The sequence below is a fragment of the Boleophthalmus pectinirostris genome, unplaced genomic scaffold, assembly GCF_026225935.1.
Source record: "Boleophthalmus pectinirostris isolate CB_2022bp ecotype Guang Dong unplaced genomic scaffold, ASM2622593v1 HiC_scaffold_14, whole genome shotgun sequence".
NCBI classification, from domain to species: domain Eukaryota; kingdom Metazoa; phylum Chordata; class Actinopteri; order Gobiiformes; family Gobiidae; genus Boleophthalmus; species Boleophthalmus pectinirostris.
This window is the reverse complement of record NW_026571047.1, coordinates 26,850,156-26,868,170: the sequence shown is the minus strand read 5'-3', so window position 1 is coordinate 26,868,170 and position 18,015 is coordinate 26,850,156. Positions and strand designations below refer to the sequence as shown.

General features: G+C 43.6%; 1 protein-coding gene across 1 annotated transcript in view; it reads left to right on the top strand.

Annotated features, from left to right (window-relative positions):
• dock1 (dedicator of cytokinesis 1) overlaps positions 1-18,015 on the top strand; it is a 708,121-nt gene that overhangs the window by 186,309 nt on the left and 503,797 nt on the right. Inside the window, exons 19-22 of the mRNA XM_055150424.1 lie at positions 3,570-3,667; positions 8,855-8,944; positions 11,999-12,099; positions 13,277-13,405. Of these exons, the coding sequence (XP_055006399.1) occupies positions 3,570-3,667; positions 8,855-8,944; positions 11,999-12,099; positions 13,277-13,405 (418 nt within the window). The remainder of the gene's footprint in view (positions 1-3,569; positions 3,668-8,854; positions 8,945-11,998; positions 12,100-13,276; positions 13,406-18,015) is intronic.

The following is an 18,015-nucleotide window of genomic DNA, read 5'->3' as shown; positions in this document are numbered from 1 at the left end:
CACCAGGACTACCAGGACTACACAGGACTACAGGACTAGGACTACACCAGGACTGACACCAGGACTGAACACCAGGACTGAACCAGGACTAAACAGGACTACACCAGGACTACACCAGGACTGAACCAGGACTGAACCAGGACTACACCAGGACTACACCAGGACTACACCAGGACTACACCAGGACTGAACCAGGACTGACACCAGGACTACAGTAGGACTACACCAGGACTGAGGACTGACAGGACTGACTGAGGACTACCAGGACGACACCAGGACTAACCTAACCAGGACTACACCAGGACTGAACCAGGTCTAAACCCTGACTAACCAGGACTGAACCAAGATTACACCAGGACTGAACTGAACCAGGACTGAACCAGGACTGAACCAGAACTTAACCTATTGAGCCGATCACCTCCTTTGCTGGTTTTATATAATAAACACACTAAAGTCTCTCTCAACCTGGTCCATCGTTCCGGGAAAAGACCAAGAAATGGTTCTTGTTTTCAGGGCGAAGGACGTCCTGGACACGCGTCAAGTATTTTTCTCCCATTCGTCGTTCATTTGATTCACCTGACCCGTCCGTGTGTAATCACTAACCGCCCTTAAAAGTCCAGAATGATAAAACCCGCCTGTTTTGGCAGCTATTTGCGGGTACCCAACCTGGTGAAGGATTCTGACTCCAGGTCTGTTTTTACGAGGAAACAACATTATAACATAGATCAGAAAATACATTAATATGGGCCCTTTAAAAATTACCTTCAAAAGAGTTCATTTAAAAGAGTACAGATATTTTTTTCCCAGCCATTCACACCACAAATCCCTTTACAAATCTCATTAAAAAAAAATGTCATACAGTTTCAAATCCTTGTTTTCTTAGCGGAGGAAGTCCCTGGTGCTGTGTCCTTTAGTCACATGGCCGCCCTCTGATTGGCTGTCAGGTCCGTAGATGATCTGCATCCATCACCATGACGACGCTTCACTGGCTGCTCCAGAACCATCCGAGCGTCGAGAGCACTGAGCCAAAGAGAGAGAGGGCCAAATCTCCGAGATACGCAGGGTTACATCTGTCAGGACTTCGGGGGAATATTTGAGTTGATTTTACTTTCATATGAGGAGTGTCAAAGTTTTCTGAATGGGCTCATGTTACTGTACTTTCTGATCTGTGTTATAATGTTGTCTCCTCATCACAAACAGGCCTGGAGTTGTTTTTTCTTTCATTCACATTGTGTTTATGTAACTTTTCTGTTGGGGATTCACCACCTGCTCGTTTCCATGGAGATGTTATTGCTTTGTTGGGATTGTTCCACCGTATGACATTAGCTCAAATGCAGATTGCAAATTTCTAGAATGGGACAATGACATTTACCAAACCTATTGAGATATTTTGAAAACTTTGCTCTGCCTGTATTACTGTATTTTTCTGACTGTAAGTTGCTCTGAAATATAAGGTGCACCAGCCAAAAACTGTGTAATGAAAAAGAAAAAAACATGCAATTTGGGGGGGAATTTATATAGACCAAGAATCGACATTTTATCTTGAAAGGCAAGTTACAGTAATAATAACAACAGACTGTTAACGTCACATATGAACAGTTCTTCAGATTAAACTATAACATAAACAACAGAACAAGTTTAACAAACTCTCCATCTCACTCCAAATCACTAAATAGCGGCGGCAGTAGCTCAGTTGGTAGAGCATTCGCCCACTGATCTGAAGGTTGGTGGTTCAAATCCAGTTCTTGACATAAACATCCCAGGTTGAGCGGTCAGATCCACTGACCCACAGGTTGGCTGATGTGATTCCAGCTCCCACAGATGAATGCTGTCGTCGTGTCCTCGGGCAAGACACTTAACCCACCTCGCCCACAGTGTCTGCGTACACTGTGTGTGAATGTGTTTGTGAATGGGTCAGTGGTTCCTTGTTGTAAAGCGCTTTGAGTGCCTTGAAGGTGGAAATGCGCTATAGAAAAATGTGACCATTTTACCAAATACATTCAATTCTTCATCCTCGGTGTCATTTCTGAGCAACTCCTCGACCTCCGGAGGTAAAGGCAAGGCAAGCGTACACAAAGTACAATTTCACATTTCAGAAGAATAAAATTACATGGAGAGAATTGTCGTTCACAGTGTCGGATCAGACAGAAGAGTCACATGTTCATGTTCAGGTTTTAGCTGCATGTGAAACTCTGACAGTTGACTCTGGGCAATTGATTTCTGCCTTTCACAGATGAATGGAGACCCGACTGCTTAGGAGGCATGGTTTTGTCACTTCCTAGTGTCACTGAAGTCTGCAGGCTTTGTTTATCCATCCAATGACTTCCAGGAGAAAGATTGCTGCAGATGCTGAGCTGGCTGCTCCCGCCCATTTGCCGTGAAGCTGTGTTTTCCATCCTTGCTTTTCGGCCAGTCCCTCATAAGTTTCTTGCTCACTCCAAACTTTCTTTCTGCTGCTTGATTACCATTTTCGGCTGCATATTTCACTACTTGCAGCAGGACAGAGGCTCTTTCTGCAGGAGACATGTGCAGTAGAGCCAAGTGAGAGTGGTACAGGAGTAATAGGAGCAGCAGATACTGACACACAAGACTAGAGCGCCCTCTAGCGACTATCAGTGTAAGCATTTTAATATATAAGTTGCACCGGAGTACAAGTCGCAGGAAACACTCAAACCATGAAAAACGTGTGACTTATAGTCTCAAAGATGTGTGAATGAAACGAAACAAAGTACAACTCCAGGTGTGTTTTTGAGCAGGTAACAACATTATAACACAACTTAAAGCTCACAAGAGTTAATTTAGCGTAATATAGGACCTTTAATGTGTTTGAGCTGCTATTGTTTTCACCACAGAACTCTAAAAGAGCTAAAACAATAATACGGGATTATGTCATCACACCTCTCAAATCAGATACTTATCGATACTAAAACAAAACAAACGCCGATACTGCAAAAAAAAATCACATTAACGGGATGAAATTTGGGCTTTCCTGAACATTTATAAGATGATTATGACCATGTTTTCCTTCTTGAGCGAAGTACTCAGCCTAAATATGCAGGGCTTGTTTACATTTTTCCTAATTTCCTAAAGCATTCTTGAGACAAAAACACTTACCAAGTTAATGTCCCTCTCAAACGCTCTTTTACATCTCTTGCATTTGTCTGTTTACTTCTTATTGATTTGATCGTTGGTTTGTTTACGCACCGAATTCAATCACAATAATTCAAAGTTGTCAGACGTAAATGTATACAGGTTTCTGCATATTCACTGTAATGGATGACGGGTGTAGAGTAGGTCAAGGCGCGGCAATAACTCTTTCCAGTATAACTACCTGCCAAGAACTCCCCCCAGACAAATAAAATACAACACGACTCCTCATTTTGAAATTCTACTTTACAGGATCATACAGTAGTTTGGGGGCTACGATATTTTAACACAAAAAAGAAAAAAAACGACACCGACTTTGATGTGTTTTTGCAGCCAGTCGAATGCTTTTCAATTTCTACGTTTAAATACATTTCCACGCGTGTAATTTGTAGTAAAACCGGTTGTATTTTCTGTGTTTTTAGTGGATCTTCTCGGCTTGCTGAAGTGGCGGTCCAACACGAGCCTCCTGCAGCAGAACCTGCGTCAGCTCATGAAGGTGGAGGGCGGAGAGGTCGTCAAGGTAACCAGTTTATGTTTTGGAAAAGTTACATAAGACAATCCAGCATTACATTATGACCACTGACGATATAAACATTTTGAGCCCAATGTAACGTGTGATTTGTCTCAGTTTATATCAGAAATGTCCCTGGTGACCCTTTTTAACAAATTTGATCCCTGTCAACAGTAAAGAGAGGCAAACAATGTCATTTGTTTAGATAAAATACAGAAAAGCATCTTAAAAATGATCAAAACACAAAGAACTATGACTATACTGACGCACATGAATGGGCCAAGTACTTAACAGTTTTCCTTAATTATTAGGGATGTAACAATATCCAAATCTCACTGTGCGATATTTATTGTCATATTTTGTGGAGGCGAACAAAACAGTAAAAAATATGCTACTTTTTCCTCTTAAAATTGTCAAGACAATATTTAATTCAAAGAACTAAGATTTAAAATTGCTTAGAACTGTTATTTCTTCATGTAGTTTGCACCAAAACGGAGCAAAGGATCGTGGTTGATGTAGTTCTCTCTGTTTTTTTTATTGCTATTGCTGCACCATAACTTTTAATTTAAGCAAAGAAACTTGATATATTGTGATGTTCCACGATGTTATTGAGAGGCTGTTGACGATACGATATCTATTTTTACTCCTGGTTTAGACTTGGTTTAGTCCTGCTTAAGTGCTGTTTTTAGTCCTGGTTCAGTCCTGCTTTAGTCCTTTAGTCCTGTTTTTAGTCCTTCTTTAGTCCTGTTTTTAATCCTTCTTTAGTCCTGCTTTAGTCATGTTTTTAGTCCTGCTTTAATCCTGTATTTAGTCGTGGTTTAGTCCTTCTTTAGTCCTTCTTTATTCCTGTTTTTAGTTGTGCTTTAGTCCGGTTTTTAGTCCGGTTTTTAGTCCTGTTTTTAGTCCTGCTTAAGTCCTGTTTGTAGTCCTGTTTTTAGTCCTGGTTTAGTCCTGTTTTTAGTCCTGGTTTAGTCCTTCTTTAGTCCTACTTTAGTCCTGCTTTAGTTCTGCTCTAGTCCTTCTTTAGTCCTGTTTTTAGTCCTTCTTTAGTCCTGTTTTTAATCCTTCTTTAATCCTGCTTTAGTCATGTTTTTAGTCCTGTTTGTAGTCCTGTTTTTAGTCTGGTTTAGTCCTGTTTTTAGTCCTGGTTTAGTCCTTCTTTAGTCCTGTTTTAGTTCTGCTTTAGTTCTGCTTAGTCCTTCTTTAGTCCTGTTTTTAGTCCTTTTTTAGTCCTTCTTTAGTCCTGTTTTTAATCCTTCTTTAATGTGCTTTAGTCATGTTTTTAGTCCTGTTTGTAGTCCTGTTTTTAGTCCTGGTTTAGTCCTGTTTTTAGTCCTGGTTTAGTCCTTCTTTAGTCCTGCTTTAGTTCTGCTTTAGTTCTGCTCTAGTCCTTCTTTAGTCCTGTTTTTAGTCCTGTTTTTAGTCCTTCTTTAGTCCTGTTTTAGTCCTTCTTTAATCCTGTTTAGTCTGTTTTTAGTCCTGCTTTAATCCTGTATTTAGTCGTTCTTTAGACCTTCTTTAGTCCTTCTTTATTCCTGTTTTTAGTTGTGCTTTAGTCCGGTTTTTAGTCCGGTTTTTAGTCCTGTTTTTAGTCCTGCTTAAGTCCTGTTTTTAGTCCTGTTTGTAGTCCTGTTTTTAGTCCTGGTTTAGTCCTGTTTTTAGTCCTGGTTTAGTCCTTCTTTAGTCCTACTTTAGTCCTGCTTTAGTTCTGCTTTAGTTCTGCTCTAGTCCTTCTTTAGTCCTGTTTTTAGTCCTGTTTTTAGTCCTTCTTTAGTCCTGTTTTTAATCCTTCTTTAATCCTGCTTTAGTCATGTTTTTAGTCCTGCTTTAATCCTGTATTTAGTCGTTCTTTAGACCTTCTTTAGTCCTTCTTTATTCCTGTTTTTAGTTGTGCTTTAGTCCGGTTTTTAGTCCGGTTTTTAGTCCTGCTTAAGTCCTGTTTTTATCTGTTTTTAGTCCTGTTTTAGTCCTTTTTTAGTCCTGCTTTAGTCTGTTTTTAGTCCTTCTTTAGTCCTGTTTTTAATCCTTCTTTAATCCTGCTTTAGTCATGTTTTTTAGTCTGCTTTAATCCTGTTTTAGTCGTTCTTTAGACCTTCTTTAGTCCTTCTTTATTCCTGTTTTTAGTTGTGCTTTAGTCCGGTTTTTAGTCCGGTTTTAGTCCTGTTTTTAGTCCTGCTTAAGTCCTGTTTTAGTCCTGTTTAGTCCTGTTTTTAGTCTGGTTTAGTCCTGTTTTTAGTCCTGGTTTTTAGTCCTTCTTTAGTCCTACTTTAGTCTGCTTTAGTTCTGCTTTAGTCTGCTTAGTCCTTTTTAGTCCTGTTTTTTAGTCCTGTTTTTAGTCCTTCTTTAGTCCTGTTTTTTAATCCTTTCTTTAATCCTGCTTTAGTCATGTTTTTAGTCCTGCTTTAATCCTGTATTTAGTCCTGGTTTAGTCCTTCTTTAGTCCTTCTTTATTCCTGTTTTTAGTTGTGCTTTAGTCCGGTTTTTAGTCCGGTTTTTAGTCCTGCTTAAGTCCTGTTTTTAGTCCTGTTTTTAGTCCTTTTAGTCCTTTTTTAGTCCTTTTTAGTCCTGTTTAGTCCTTCTTTAGTCCTGTTTTTAATCCTTCTTTAATCCTGCTTTAGTCATGTTTTTAGTCCTGCTTTAATCCTGTATTTAGTCGTTCTTTAGACCTTCTTTAGTCCTTCTTTATTCCTGTTTTTAGTTGTGCTTTAGTCCGGTTTTTAGTCCGGTTTTTAGTCCTGCTTAAGTCCTGTTTTTAGTCCTGTTTGTAGTCCTGTTTTTAGTCCTGTTTTTAGTCCTGGTTTAGTCCTTCTTTAGTCCTACTTTAGTCCTGCTTCAGTTCTGCTTTAGTTCTGCTCTAGTCCTTCTTTAGCCCTACTTTAGTCCTTCTTTAGTCCTTCTTTAGTTCTGCGTTACTCCTTCTTTAGTCCTTCTTTAGTCCTTCTTTAGTCCTCCTTTAGTCCTACTTTAGTCCTGCTTCAGTTCTGCTTTAGTTCTGCTCTAGTCCTTCTTTAGTCCTTCTTTAGTTCTGCGTTACTCCTTCTTTAGTCCTTCTTTAGTCCTACTTTAGTCCTACTTTCAGTTCTGCTTTAGTTCTGCTTCCTAGTCCTACTTTAGTCCTGCTTCAGTTCTGCTTTAGTCCTTCTTTAGACCTTCTTTACCCCTGTTTTAGTCCTGTTTTTATCCCTGTTTTTAGTCCTTCTTTCTTTTCTTTCGTCCTGTTTTATTCCTGCTCAGCACCTCATGATATTTCCGGCCCATATAAACCATTAGCATTAGCATTCACCTCTCGATGCTACACATTTTTAGTCTATCATCACAAACACCTCTCCTGCGCTCGGGCTTTGATGAGAGCTTTGGCTCGCAGCAGCTGGTGACATAAACAATGCAGTCAAACAAAACCGTCATTTTCCCCTAAAAACCACAGATCCTTGGCACCAATTTCACAAATGATTTCACAGCTGTCCGTCTGCAGGACAGGTTGTGGGGTGTCTGTTTGTGCAATCACCTTTTTATGTTTCTCACAGGGACGGTTGGTATTTTTGGCCCAGTGATAATACCCCTGCCCACCTGTGTTTATTTATATAGAAAGGATAAAACGAGCAGCTGAATGCCTTTATTTCAAAATGGTTTCTTGCAGCAAAAATGGCGACAATTGTACGTCCGTCTCCGTGCGTTGCCGAATTGTGACGCGTCAATAGAACCGGTGACGCTGGACTATTTCAGTGCTGTCAGCTGTTTAAACTCCAAAAATAAAGCGATCTGTCATACACCAGTTAAGTGTGACGTACGGCAGCTTTTTGGCTTTTTGTCTATATTGGGTTTCCATGCTTCTTCTTGACGTTACATTAATTTCTTGCTTAACCTTGACCACAGCCAGTGTTTGGAAGAGCAGTATTTTTTGGACTATAAGGTGCACCGGATTATAAGGTTCAATATCAATAATGTTGAATTCTCTCGTCTGTTTTCATACATAAGGTGCACAGGATTATAAGGAGCATTAAACGAAACAAACGGACGACACTTGAGACTGATCCCTTAGTCCAGACATAAACAGTCCCATTGGCAGATCGTGGCATAATTTGGCCGGCGTTGCCTCCCTGTCTTGGTGAAGATGTATTATGAATGTGAATGTGGGTGGACGACTCAAATTTACACTGAGTTTAAAGCAGCTTTGCGCACATTTATCTATGTTTTACAGACACAAAAGTTAAAACCATGTGGTTAATTTGCATAAACTATAAGCACTGAAAAAACAGCTCTGATGCAATCAGCTTCTATCGGACTAAATCTGCACGTCATACCCATAGACTGTATGTAAAAATGGACATATTTTCTCTGTAGGATTTCATTAAGGTCAGAACTATACTTCACACTTTACTCTGCGAGGCTCCTGACTACAGCAGCCGTAATGCTCTGACAATCCATCAAGCGGTGTGGCCTCGTAGTTTACCAAAGTCGTACTAAAACATTTTGACAGATTTTTGATCGCCGTGTACCACATAAAATCAGTTCGAGGTCAGTAAGCACAACCAGAATTAATACATAAGGCGCACTGGATTATAAAGCGCACTGTTGATTTTTGAAAAAAATAAAAGGATTTTAAGTGCGCTTTATAGTACGAAAAATATGGTAACTAAATACATGTGTGATTACACCGAAAATATGTATTCTCTTCTCTCTCTCTTTCATCTGGTGGTATTCAAAATACAGTTTCTTAAAACTGCATAAATAAATAAAAGGACTACATTGCAATACTTCATCATGCAATTTTAGCATTGAATTGCACAGAATTAGTGAAGGAAAAAAAAAAAAGCACACTCTTCTGGTGAGTGTATACGCAACTTTTCCTTCTCTAATTACACAAATGAATGTACAACATATACAGATCAATGCAATTTGGTGGAAAAGTATTCTAAGTATTCAGAATATAGGAGTTTGGTCGACCCATGTATCGGAGGATGCTACAGTGCATTAGATGAAGTTTGAGTATCACACGTGAGGTTGATAAAATTAGACATAACTTGTTTTAAATAGGTATTTTAACAGCATTTAACCTTCAAAACAGCATTGACAATATTAGCCATAATTTCATGTCTCCTTATAGCCCCCCTGATACCTGTACCACACTTGCACATCTCTCAGCCTGACATTCACCTCTCCTTGAATAACACGTCTTCTTCTTGTCCGTGTGTTCAGTTTTTGCAGGACACGCTGGACGCCCTGTTCAACATCATGATGGAAAACTCAGACAGTGACACCTTTGATACTCTGGTCTTCGACGCTTTGGTAAGATCCTGTCAAAACATTACAGCAGATAAAATGTTGTAAGTTGTCAGCTCTCGTACTCGTGTCTGGCCTCTCTGAGTTGGCCTTTTCGATTTGATTTGTCCTGAATATTTCTGAGGTGCAAGAGTGACTTATTTGTGTTAGAAAGTTGTAAACGTCTGACAGATCTAGTTTGGCCTGAAGTGAAATTGATATGTTCTGAAATGTGAAGTGATGTGGGAAAAAAAAAACAAAAAACGAAGAAACTAGGATGTGAATTTTCTCTCTTGCCATTAACCTGACTCTAGAATAAAAACATCGCTCTATACAGTATGTTGATCTGAGATAGACCGATATGTTGGTTGGCATATATATCGATATTTGGTCGATATTTTCTCTATTTAGTGTATTGGCCTGACTAAAAACAGTTCTCTTCTACAGTTTGTGGTAAAACAAGTTGGTGGGGGAGTTTGTACTAAATTTAAATTATACAACTGGGGGAAAATAATCAAAACTGGTCCAACATATTGGCCCAAAAAGGTTGTTCTGGATTGTAAATAATCGGTATCCGTCAGAGGTGGGACCAAGTTGTTGTTTTGCGAGTCTCAAATAAGTCTCAAGTCTTTGACCTCAAGTCTGAGTCAAGTCCCAAGTCACTGGCCCATAAGTCCAAGTCAAGTCATTTCAAATCTCTAAACCAAAATATCAAATATAGCTTTGATTTTTGCAGTTTATATGAATTTTAAACTAAATTGTACTTAAAAAGTCATGGTATATTTATATATGAGTATTTATATAAGAGTTGTAGAAATGCAAATTTTTCCTTTTTAAATGTCTTGACAAGATCTTAGTGTGAATTATTAGTCAGAACAGAAAGAATTCAGATTTAAAAAGTGCTAAATATCAGTTATTTTGTCAAGAATGATCATCATCTCTGTAGTTCTCTCTGTTTTACTGTATTGTACTGTATATTACTGTGTTGTACTGTGTATTACTGTGATTGTACTGTATATTACTGTGTTGTACTGTGTATTACTGTAGTACATTTGATCACAGTACTTCAGTTACATCCATAGTAACAAACAGAGAATTGGGAGGAACATGTTAAAGTTTGTTCCTTTCAAATTCAGCACCGCATTTATGTGAAGAGAAAAGTATTTCTAAAAGCTTAGTTGTCAGCAGAAGCATCAAGTCTTCTCAAGTCGAAGGTCTCAAGTTCGAGTCAAGTCTCAAGTCATTCGCGTTCAAGTCCAAGCTTGAGTCCCAAGTCTTAGTCCATTTTATCAAGTCAAGTCTCAGGTCCTAAAAATAGTGACCCAAGTCACGACTTGCAAGTCCCACCTCTGGTATCGGTCAAGCTCCACATTTATCTGTCATTTTATAAAACATTTCTATCAGGCTGTTCAGTGACGTTAAATCAATATATTTGAAGAGTTCAACAGCAAAAACACATTTCTCCATTTTGAAAAATTGCCATGAAGTGTGAAGTTTTGTTTTTGTTCCCATCTTCCAGAGATATTAGCAATAACAATAATGTATAGTGGATTTTATCAAGAAGAGATGTAATTATATTTTGATGAAATTAAGAGTAAACTGCAAACATCCAATGACTTTTTCAAGTGGCACTTATCTGTTTTTGCAAATGAACTCATCAAATATACTTATAATGTTGTTGTTTTTTAAACTCTATTTTTATTAGAATGTTTTAGTTATTTTTTTTTAATATGTATTGCATATTTACATACACAACTTAGTAAAAACTTAGTAAATTAGTATTGTAGAACAGAATAAACCAACAGACCAACCAAAAAAAAAAAAAATAATAATAATAATAATTAAATAGGAGGCCATCAAGCAAGTGACAAAGATCTATTAAAAAATTACATTAGGCTTTGTTTTGTTTGTAAGATTTCCACTTTTTCCAATACAGTTCTCCGTTATAATGTTTTATTTTAATACGATTTTAAGTAGCTACTTCCCATATATTTTCATTAAAGGTGCACTATGGAACTTTTTGGTCCCACGGTATGACATTTAACAGATCTACCTCACATTTATTCAATTACAAGTGCGTTTATAGCTCAAAAATACAAAGAAAAACAAACATTCTGACTGCGAGCGGGGACGTCTCTCCGCAGATCTGACCTGTAACTTGCTCTGGTTTGGTCTCCATGAAGATAGAAAGGTTTAATGCCATACTGTGAAACATTCCAGACATGGCAATAACATCTTCATGGAGAAAAGCGTTTGAAAAGTTACAAAATGCTCCTTTAAGGTTGAGCAGACTTAGTTCATAAACAGTCCCAATTAGAGTTTGTTTTTTTACTGACACAAAGCCACAGACTGTGAAGCCAGACGAAAATTATGTCGCATTTGCACTCAGTTTTGCCTTTTTATATTATTTCCTATTGCTATAATTTTCAGAGACGGTTTCCAGAATATCACATTACATCAGAATGGCCCCCTGCTGTTCGCAAATACAAACACTCTATCATTTTAAATCATTTCCTATTTCACACAAACCTAATTCTGTTTTGCCCTTAATACCTTCTCACACTGGGGGAGCATTTTCGTATCAGTGTCTAATATTAAGTGTCCTATTTCCTTGTCAAAACGAGAAGATTTCATTACGTTACGCCAAAAAATTAGGCGTCATTTCTAGCCTCCCGTCACCTTCAATCTCTGGGCCAATTGAAAAAAGGAGGAGATTTTGTCTCAGTGAAATTGTCTTGTTGATGTCCAAGATTAACTTCCATCTGGAGAATTGAAAAGAAATGGTTTTCCAATTGTATTACTGAACGATTTGGGGGAAATATTACATTTTTTCCGACAAGGATTGCTGTTGTATTTGTGATTTTACGTTTTAATAATAGGGTTCATATCGGAGTTCACATTTCGAACGCGTGCAGAAGAATTGACAAAAAGACGGAAATTTAAACCGACAAACTAATACAAGAATCACAGTAAAACAGGATATTTTGTTGGTTGTGGAGGAAATGATGGCGCTTTAAACGTTGCAGTCAAATTGTGTCCGTTTTGATTCTTGATTTGTGTTTTTCCTCTTCCCTTTGACAGGTCTTCATCATCGGGCTCATCGCAGACAGAAAGTTCCAGCATTTCAACCCGGTCCTGGAAACCTACATCCGGAAACACTTCAGCGCCACACTGGCCTATATGTGAGTCTGATAATACTTCACATGTAACTTCACACATTTATAACACTGTTTGGTTACAGGGGTGCATGCATGGATTTATAAATATAACTGGATAAGGTGTTGCCTCCAGTTGGCATAGTGGTCACTCACTGGTACTACAGCCAAAAAATCCACTTTTTCTCATAGAGTCCAATGTAATCACATCTTGCACCTACAACTTTCAAAAATGTCGAATTTTGTGGCAATTTTTACCTATTTTTAGATCATAAAAATGTAATCACATGATACATGAGACCGCGCTCATTGCATGTGCTCATGTACATTGGCGTGTGTATTGGCGGGAGAAAAGAGCTCTACTGCACGTGCTCAGTCTGCGGGTGAAGTGTCTTGCTTAAGGACACAGCTAGTTTTTGTCACTGGAGTTCCACTGTGGTGGGACCTGGTATTCTGGAGGAGTATAAGTCGCTCGCAGCAGCCAAAAAATGCATCCTAAAAAAGAAAAAACATAAGTTGCACTGTACTATAAGTCACACTTTTGGGGTAAATTTATTTTATAAATCAGAGACCAGGAACCGACATTTCATCTTGAAAGGCAAGTTACAGTAATAATAGAACAGAGAACAACAGACTGTTAACGTCACATATGAACAGTTCTTCAGATAAACTATAACATAAACAACAGAACAGAACAAGTTTAACAAACTCTCCATCTCACTCCAAATCACTAAATCCATTCAATTCTTCATCCTCGGTGTCACGTCTGAGCAACTCCACCACTTCCAGAGGTAAACAGAGCGCCGCTTCCTCTTCTGTGTCGCTGTCGTCAGACTCAGCATCAGTTCCACTTAGAATTATTCCGGCCTTTCTGAATCCCGACAGGATGGTTTTGGTGTCACTGAAGTCACTTGAATTAAAAATTTTCAGTGGTACAGAAGTAACGGTGCGATCGACTGACATGATACAGACAGGACAGAGGCTCTTTCTGCAGGAGACATGCGCAGTAGAGTGAAGTGACAGTGGTACAGGAGGAACAGGAGCAGCAGATACTGACACACAAGACTAGAGCGCTGTGTCAGTGTGAACATTTTAATATATAAGTCGCAGGAAACACCCAACCCATGAAAAAAAAAGTGCAACTTACTGTCTGAAAAATATGGTATTTATGTGTTATTTATTTATTTATTTTTATTTTTTATAGGAAGCTGACCAAGGTGTTGAAGAACTACGTCGACAATGCGGATAAACTGACGGAGCAGCTGCTGAAGGCCATGAAGGCTCTGGAGTACATCTTTAAGTTCATCGTTCGCTCCAGGGTCCTCTTCAACCAGTGAGTGTCAGCCTGCGCTTCAATAAACCACTCGCTGTGTCCACCCGCTACATAAAAGTCTAATGACAAATCTATAGGCACAAGCACAAGTGTCGGGTTGTTAGGTTATACGGAGTGCAGGAGTGGAGACCGGAGCAATAGAAGTAAGACAACCGTTACCTAAAATATAAATCAGACGTACAATACAGATCTAATAAATTCCTCAAGAAAGTGTATCGAAGTATGAGGGGAAATGTGGTTTATTCTAGTTACAAGCTGCAAAACTACAAAACTGAGGGAGGGCATCTGGTACAACACCCGTCTAATAAATATGATCAGTTATTGGTCGTTGGGGCAGGATGGCGTCGCTCTAGATGTGATTGGAAGAAGTGGAGTTTTATTGTGGTGGCGGCGAGAGGCTGAGTTTGTGCCAGAGCAGGATCAGCTCTTCACTGTGACGCTTCGGTAAAACGCTGGAGTAAGCACTGGGAACGCAGCAACGCTCGCGGAGAGGGGGAGGAGGGGAGGAGAGGGGAGAGAGAGAGGGAGAGGGAGGAGAGGGGGAGGAGGAGAGAGAGGGAGGAGAGAGGAGGGAGGGAGGAGAGGGAGGAGAGGGAGGAGAGAGAGGGAGGAGAGAGAGGGAGGAGAGGGAGAGAGAGGAGGAGAGGGGAGAGAGAGAGGGAGGGAGAGGGGAGGAGAGGGAGGAGAGGGAGGAGAGGGGGAGGAGAGAGGAGAGGAGAGAGGGAGAGGGAGGAGAGAGAGAGGGAGGAGAGGGGAGGAGAGGGGAGGAGAGGGGGGAGAGAGAGGGAGGAGGAGGAGGGAGAGGGGAGGAGAGGGAGGAGAGGGAGGAGAGAGAGGAGGAGAGGGAGGAGAGGGAGGAGAGAGAGGAGAGGAGGAGAGGAGGAGGGAGGAGGAGGGAGGGAGAGGGGGGGAGGAGAGGAGAGGGAGGAGAGAGGAGGAGAGGGAGGAGGAGGAGAGGGAGGAGAGAGGGGAGGAGAGAGGGAGGAGAGAGGGAGGAGAGGGGAGAGAGGGGAGGAGAGGGGAGGAGAGGGGAGGAGAGGGAGGAGAGGGAGGAGAGGAGAGAGGGGAGGAGAGGAGAGGGAGGAGGAGGGAGGAGAGGGAGGAGAGAGGAGGAGAGAGGAGGGAGAGGAGAGGAGGAGGAGGGAGGAGAGGAGGAGAGGGAGGAGAGAGAGGAGAGGGAGGAGAGAGGGAGGAGAGGGGAGGAGAGGGGAGGAGGAGGGAGGAGGAGGAGGGGAGGAGAGAGGAGGAGAGAGGGAGAGAGGGAGGAGAGGGGAGGAGAGGAGGGAGGAGGAGGAGGGGGAGAGAGGGAGAGGGGAGGAGGGGGGAGGAGAGAGGAGAGAGGGGGAGAGAGAGGGAGAGAGAGGGGAGGGAGGAGGAGAGAGGGAGGAGAGAGAGGGGAGGAGAGGGAGGAGAGGAGGAGAGGGGAGGGAGAGGAGGAGGGAGGAGGAGAGGAGAGGAGAGAGGGAGGAGAGGGAGGAGAGGAGGAGAGGAGAGGAGAGGAGGAGGAGGGAGGAGAGGGAGGAGAGGGAGGAGAGAGGGGAGGAGAGAGGGGAGGAGAGGGAGGAGAGGAGAGAGGAGAGGAGGAGAGAGGGAGGAGAGGGAGGAGAGAGGGGGAGGAGAGGGAGGAGGAGAGGGGAGGAGAGAGGGAGGAGAGAGAGAGGAGGAGAGAGGAGGAGAGAGAGGGGAGGAGGAGGAGGAGGAGAGAGGGAGAGAGAGGAGGGAGGAGAGAGGAGGAGAGAGGAGGGAGGAGAGAGAGGAGGAGAGGAGGAGAGGGAGGAGAGAGGGGGAGGAGAGGGAGGAGAGGGAGAGGAGGGAGGAGGAGAGAGGAGAGGGAGGAGAGGGAGGAGAGGAGAGAGGGAGGAGAGGGAGGAGAGGAGGAGGAGAGAGGAGGAGAGAGAGGAGAGAGGGGAGGAGAGGGAGGAGAGGAGGAGAGAGGGAGAGAGGAGAGAGGGAGGAGAGGGAGAGAGGAGAAGAGAGGGAGGAGAGAGGGAGGAGGGAGGAGGAGGAGGAGAGAGAGAGAGGAGAGAGGGAGGAGAGAGAGGGAGGAGAGGGAGGAGAGGAGAGAGAGGAGGAGGAGAGAGGAGAGAGAGGGAGAGAGAGGGAGGAGAGAGGGGGAGAGAGGGGAGGAGAGAGGAGGAGGAGAGGGAGGAGAGGGAGGAGGAGGAGAGAGGAGGAGAGAGGAGGAGAGAGGAGGAGAGGAGGAGAGGGAGGAGAGAGGAGAGAGAGAGAGGAGAGAGGGAGGAGAGAGAGGAGGAGGAGAGGAGAGAGGAGAGGGAGGAGAGAGGGAGAGAGGGAGGAGGAGGGAGGGAGGAGAGAGAGAGGGAGGAGGAGAGGAGGGAGGAGGGGGAGAGGGGAGAGAGAGAGGAGAGGAGGAGAGGAGAGGAGAGGGAGGAGAGGAGAGGGAGAGAGGGAGAGGAGGAGAGGAGGAGAGGAGAGAGGAGGAGAGGAGGAGAGGAGAGAGGAGAGAGGAGGAGAGAGAGGAGGAGAGAGGAGGAGAGGGAGGAGAGAGGGAGGAGAGGAGAGGAGAGGAGAGGAGGAGGAGAGGAGAGGAGAGGGAGAGGAGAGAGAGGAGAGAGAGAGGAGAGAGGAGGGAGAGAGAGGAGAGAGGAGAGGGAGGAGAGGGAGGGAGAGAGGAGGGGAGAGAGAGAGGAGAGAGAGAGGGAGAGGAGAGAGAGGGAGGAGAGAGGAGGAGAGGGGGAGAGGAGGGAGGAGGAGAGGGAGGAGAGAGAGGAGGAGAGGAAGAGAGGAGAGAGAGGAGAGGAGAGAGAGGGAGAGGGAGGGGAGAGGAGAGAGAGGAGGAGAGGAGGAGAGGAGGAGAGGAGGAGAGAGGAGGAGAGGAGAGAGAGGAGGAGAGAGAGAGAGGAGAGAGAGGGAGGAGAGGGGGAGAGGAGAGAGGAGAGGAAGGAGAGAGAGGAGAGAGAGGAGAGAGGAGAGAGAGGAGGAGAGGGGGAGAGAGAGGAGAGAGGAGGAGAGAGGAGAGAGAGGAGAGAGAGAGAGAGAGAGGAGAGAGGAGAGAGAGGGAGGAGAGGAGAGGAGAGAGGAGAGAGAGGAGAGGGAGAGAGAGAGAGAGGAGAGAGAGAGAGGAGAGGGAGAGAGGAGGGAGAGGAGAGGAGAGAGGAGAGAGAGAGGAGAGGGAGAGAGAGAGGAGAGAGAGAGAGAGAGAGAGAGAGAGAGGAGAGAGAGAGGGAGAGGGAGATAGGAGAAGAGAGAGAGAGAGAGAGGAGAGGAGAGAGAGAGAGGGAGAGAGGAGGGAGAAGAGAGAGAGAGAAGGGGAGAGGGAAGGAGAGACAGAGGGAGAGCGAGAGGGAGAGAAGGGGAGAAGGAAGGGGAGGAAGAGAGAGAGAAACAGGAACGGAGAGAGAGGGAAAGAGGGGAAGGGAGGTGGGAAGTGGAGAGAGGGAAAGAGACACAGAGAGAGAGAGGACAAAGACAGAAAGAGAGGGAGGGAGGAGAGGAGAGGAGGGAGGAAAGAGGTGGGAGAGGGGATAGGGAAGGAGGAAGACTGGAGTGAGAGAGGGAAGAGAGAGGGAGAGAGGTGGGTGAAAGGAGGGGGAGAAGGGGAGAGGGAAGGAGAGACAGAGGGAGAGAGAAAGAAAGAGAAAGAGAGAGGGGAGGGGGGAGAGAAGGGAGAGAAGGGAAAGAGAGACTGAGAAAGAGAGGGAGAGAGTCAAAGAGGGAGACAGAGAGAAGAGAAAAAAGAGATACAGAGAGTGACAGAGAGCGAGGGGTAGAGGGAAGGAGAGAGAGACAGCTAGGGAGGAAGGGAGAGAGAGGGGGCAAAGAGACAAAAAGAGGGAGGGAGAGAGGGAAAGAGAGGGAAAGAGAGGGAGAGGGACTGGAGAGAGAGAGAGAAAGAGACAAAAAGAGGGATGGAGGTGGAGAGGGAGAGACAAAGAGAGACAGAGAAGAGAAAGAAAGACAGAGAGAGTCACAGAGACAGAGGGGTGGAGAGAGAGAGAGGGAGGAAGGGAGGTGGAGTGGGAAAGTGAGAGACAGAGAGAGAGAGAGAGAGAAAGAGGGCAAAGAGACAAAAGGGATAGAGAGAGAGAAAGAGAGGCGGAGAGAGTGGGGAGACAGAGAGAGAGAGAGAGAGAGGAAAAAAGAGGGAGAGAGAGATGGATGAAAGGAAAGAGAGACAGACAGAGGAAGAGACAAGGACAAAGAGAGAGAGAGGAGGAGAGAAGAGAAAGAAAGAGAGTGACAGAAACAGAGGGGAGGAGGGAGGGGAGAGAGAGAAACAGGGCAGAGAGAGAGAGAGAGAGGGAGTGGGGAGTGGGGAGAGAAAGAGAGAGAAGAGAAAGAGAGAGAGAGACAGAGAGACAGAGGGGTGCTGTGGTTTCACCAGCCCTCTCTCTCTCTCTCTCTCTCTCTCTCTCATCCCTTTCTAATCCATCTTTCCTTCTTTGCTTGTCCCTCCATCCTCCTGTCTTTTGCCTCTGTCACCCCTCTCCCTCCTCCCTCCCTCTTTCTCTCTCTCTCTCTCCTTCTACTCCCATCTGTTTTCTGTCAAACCTTGCCCATCCCTCTCTCCCTCCTCTTCCTCTTCCTCTTCCTCCTCTCAGTGTAGAAGAAGGTTCAGATTTCAGTAATTGTGATGTTGCTGGAGCTTT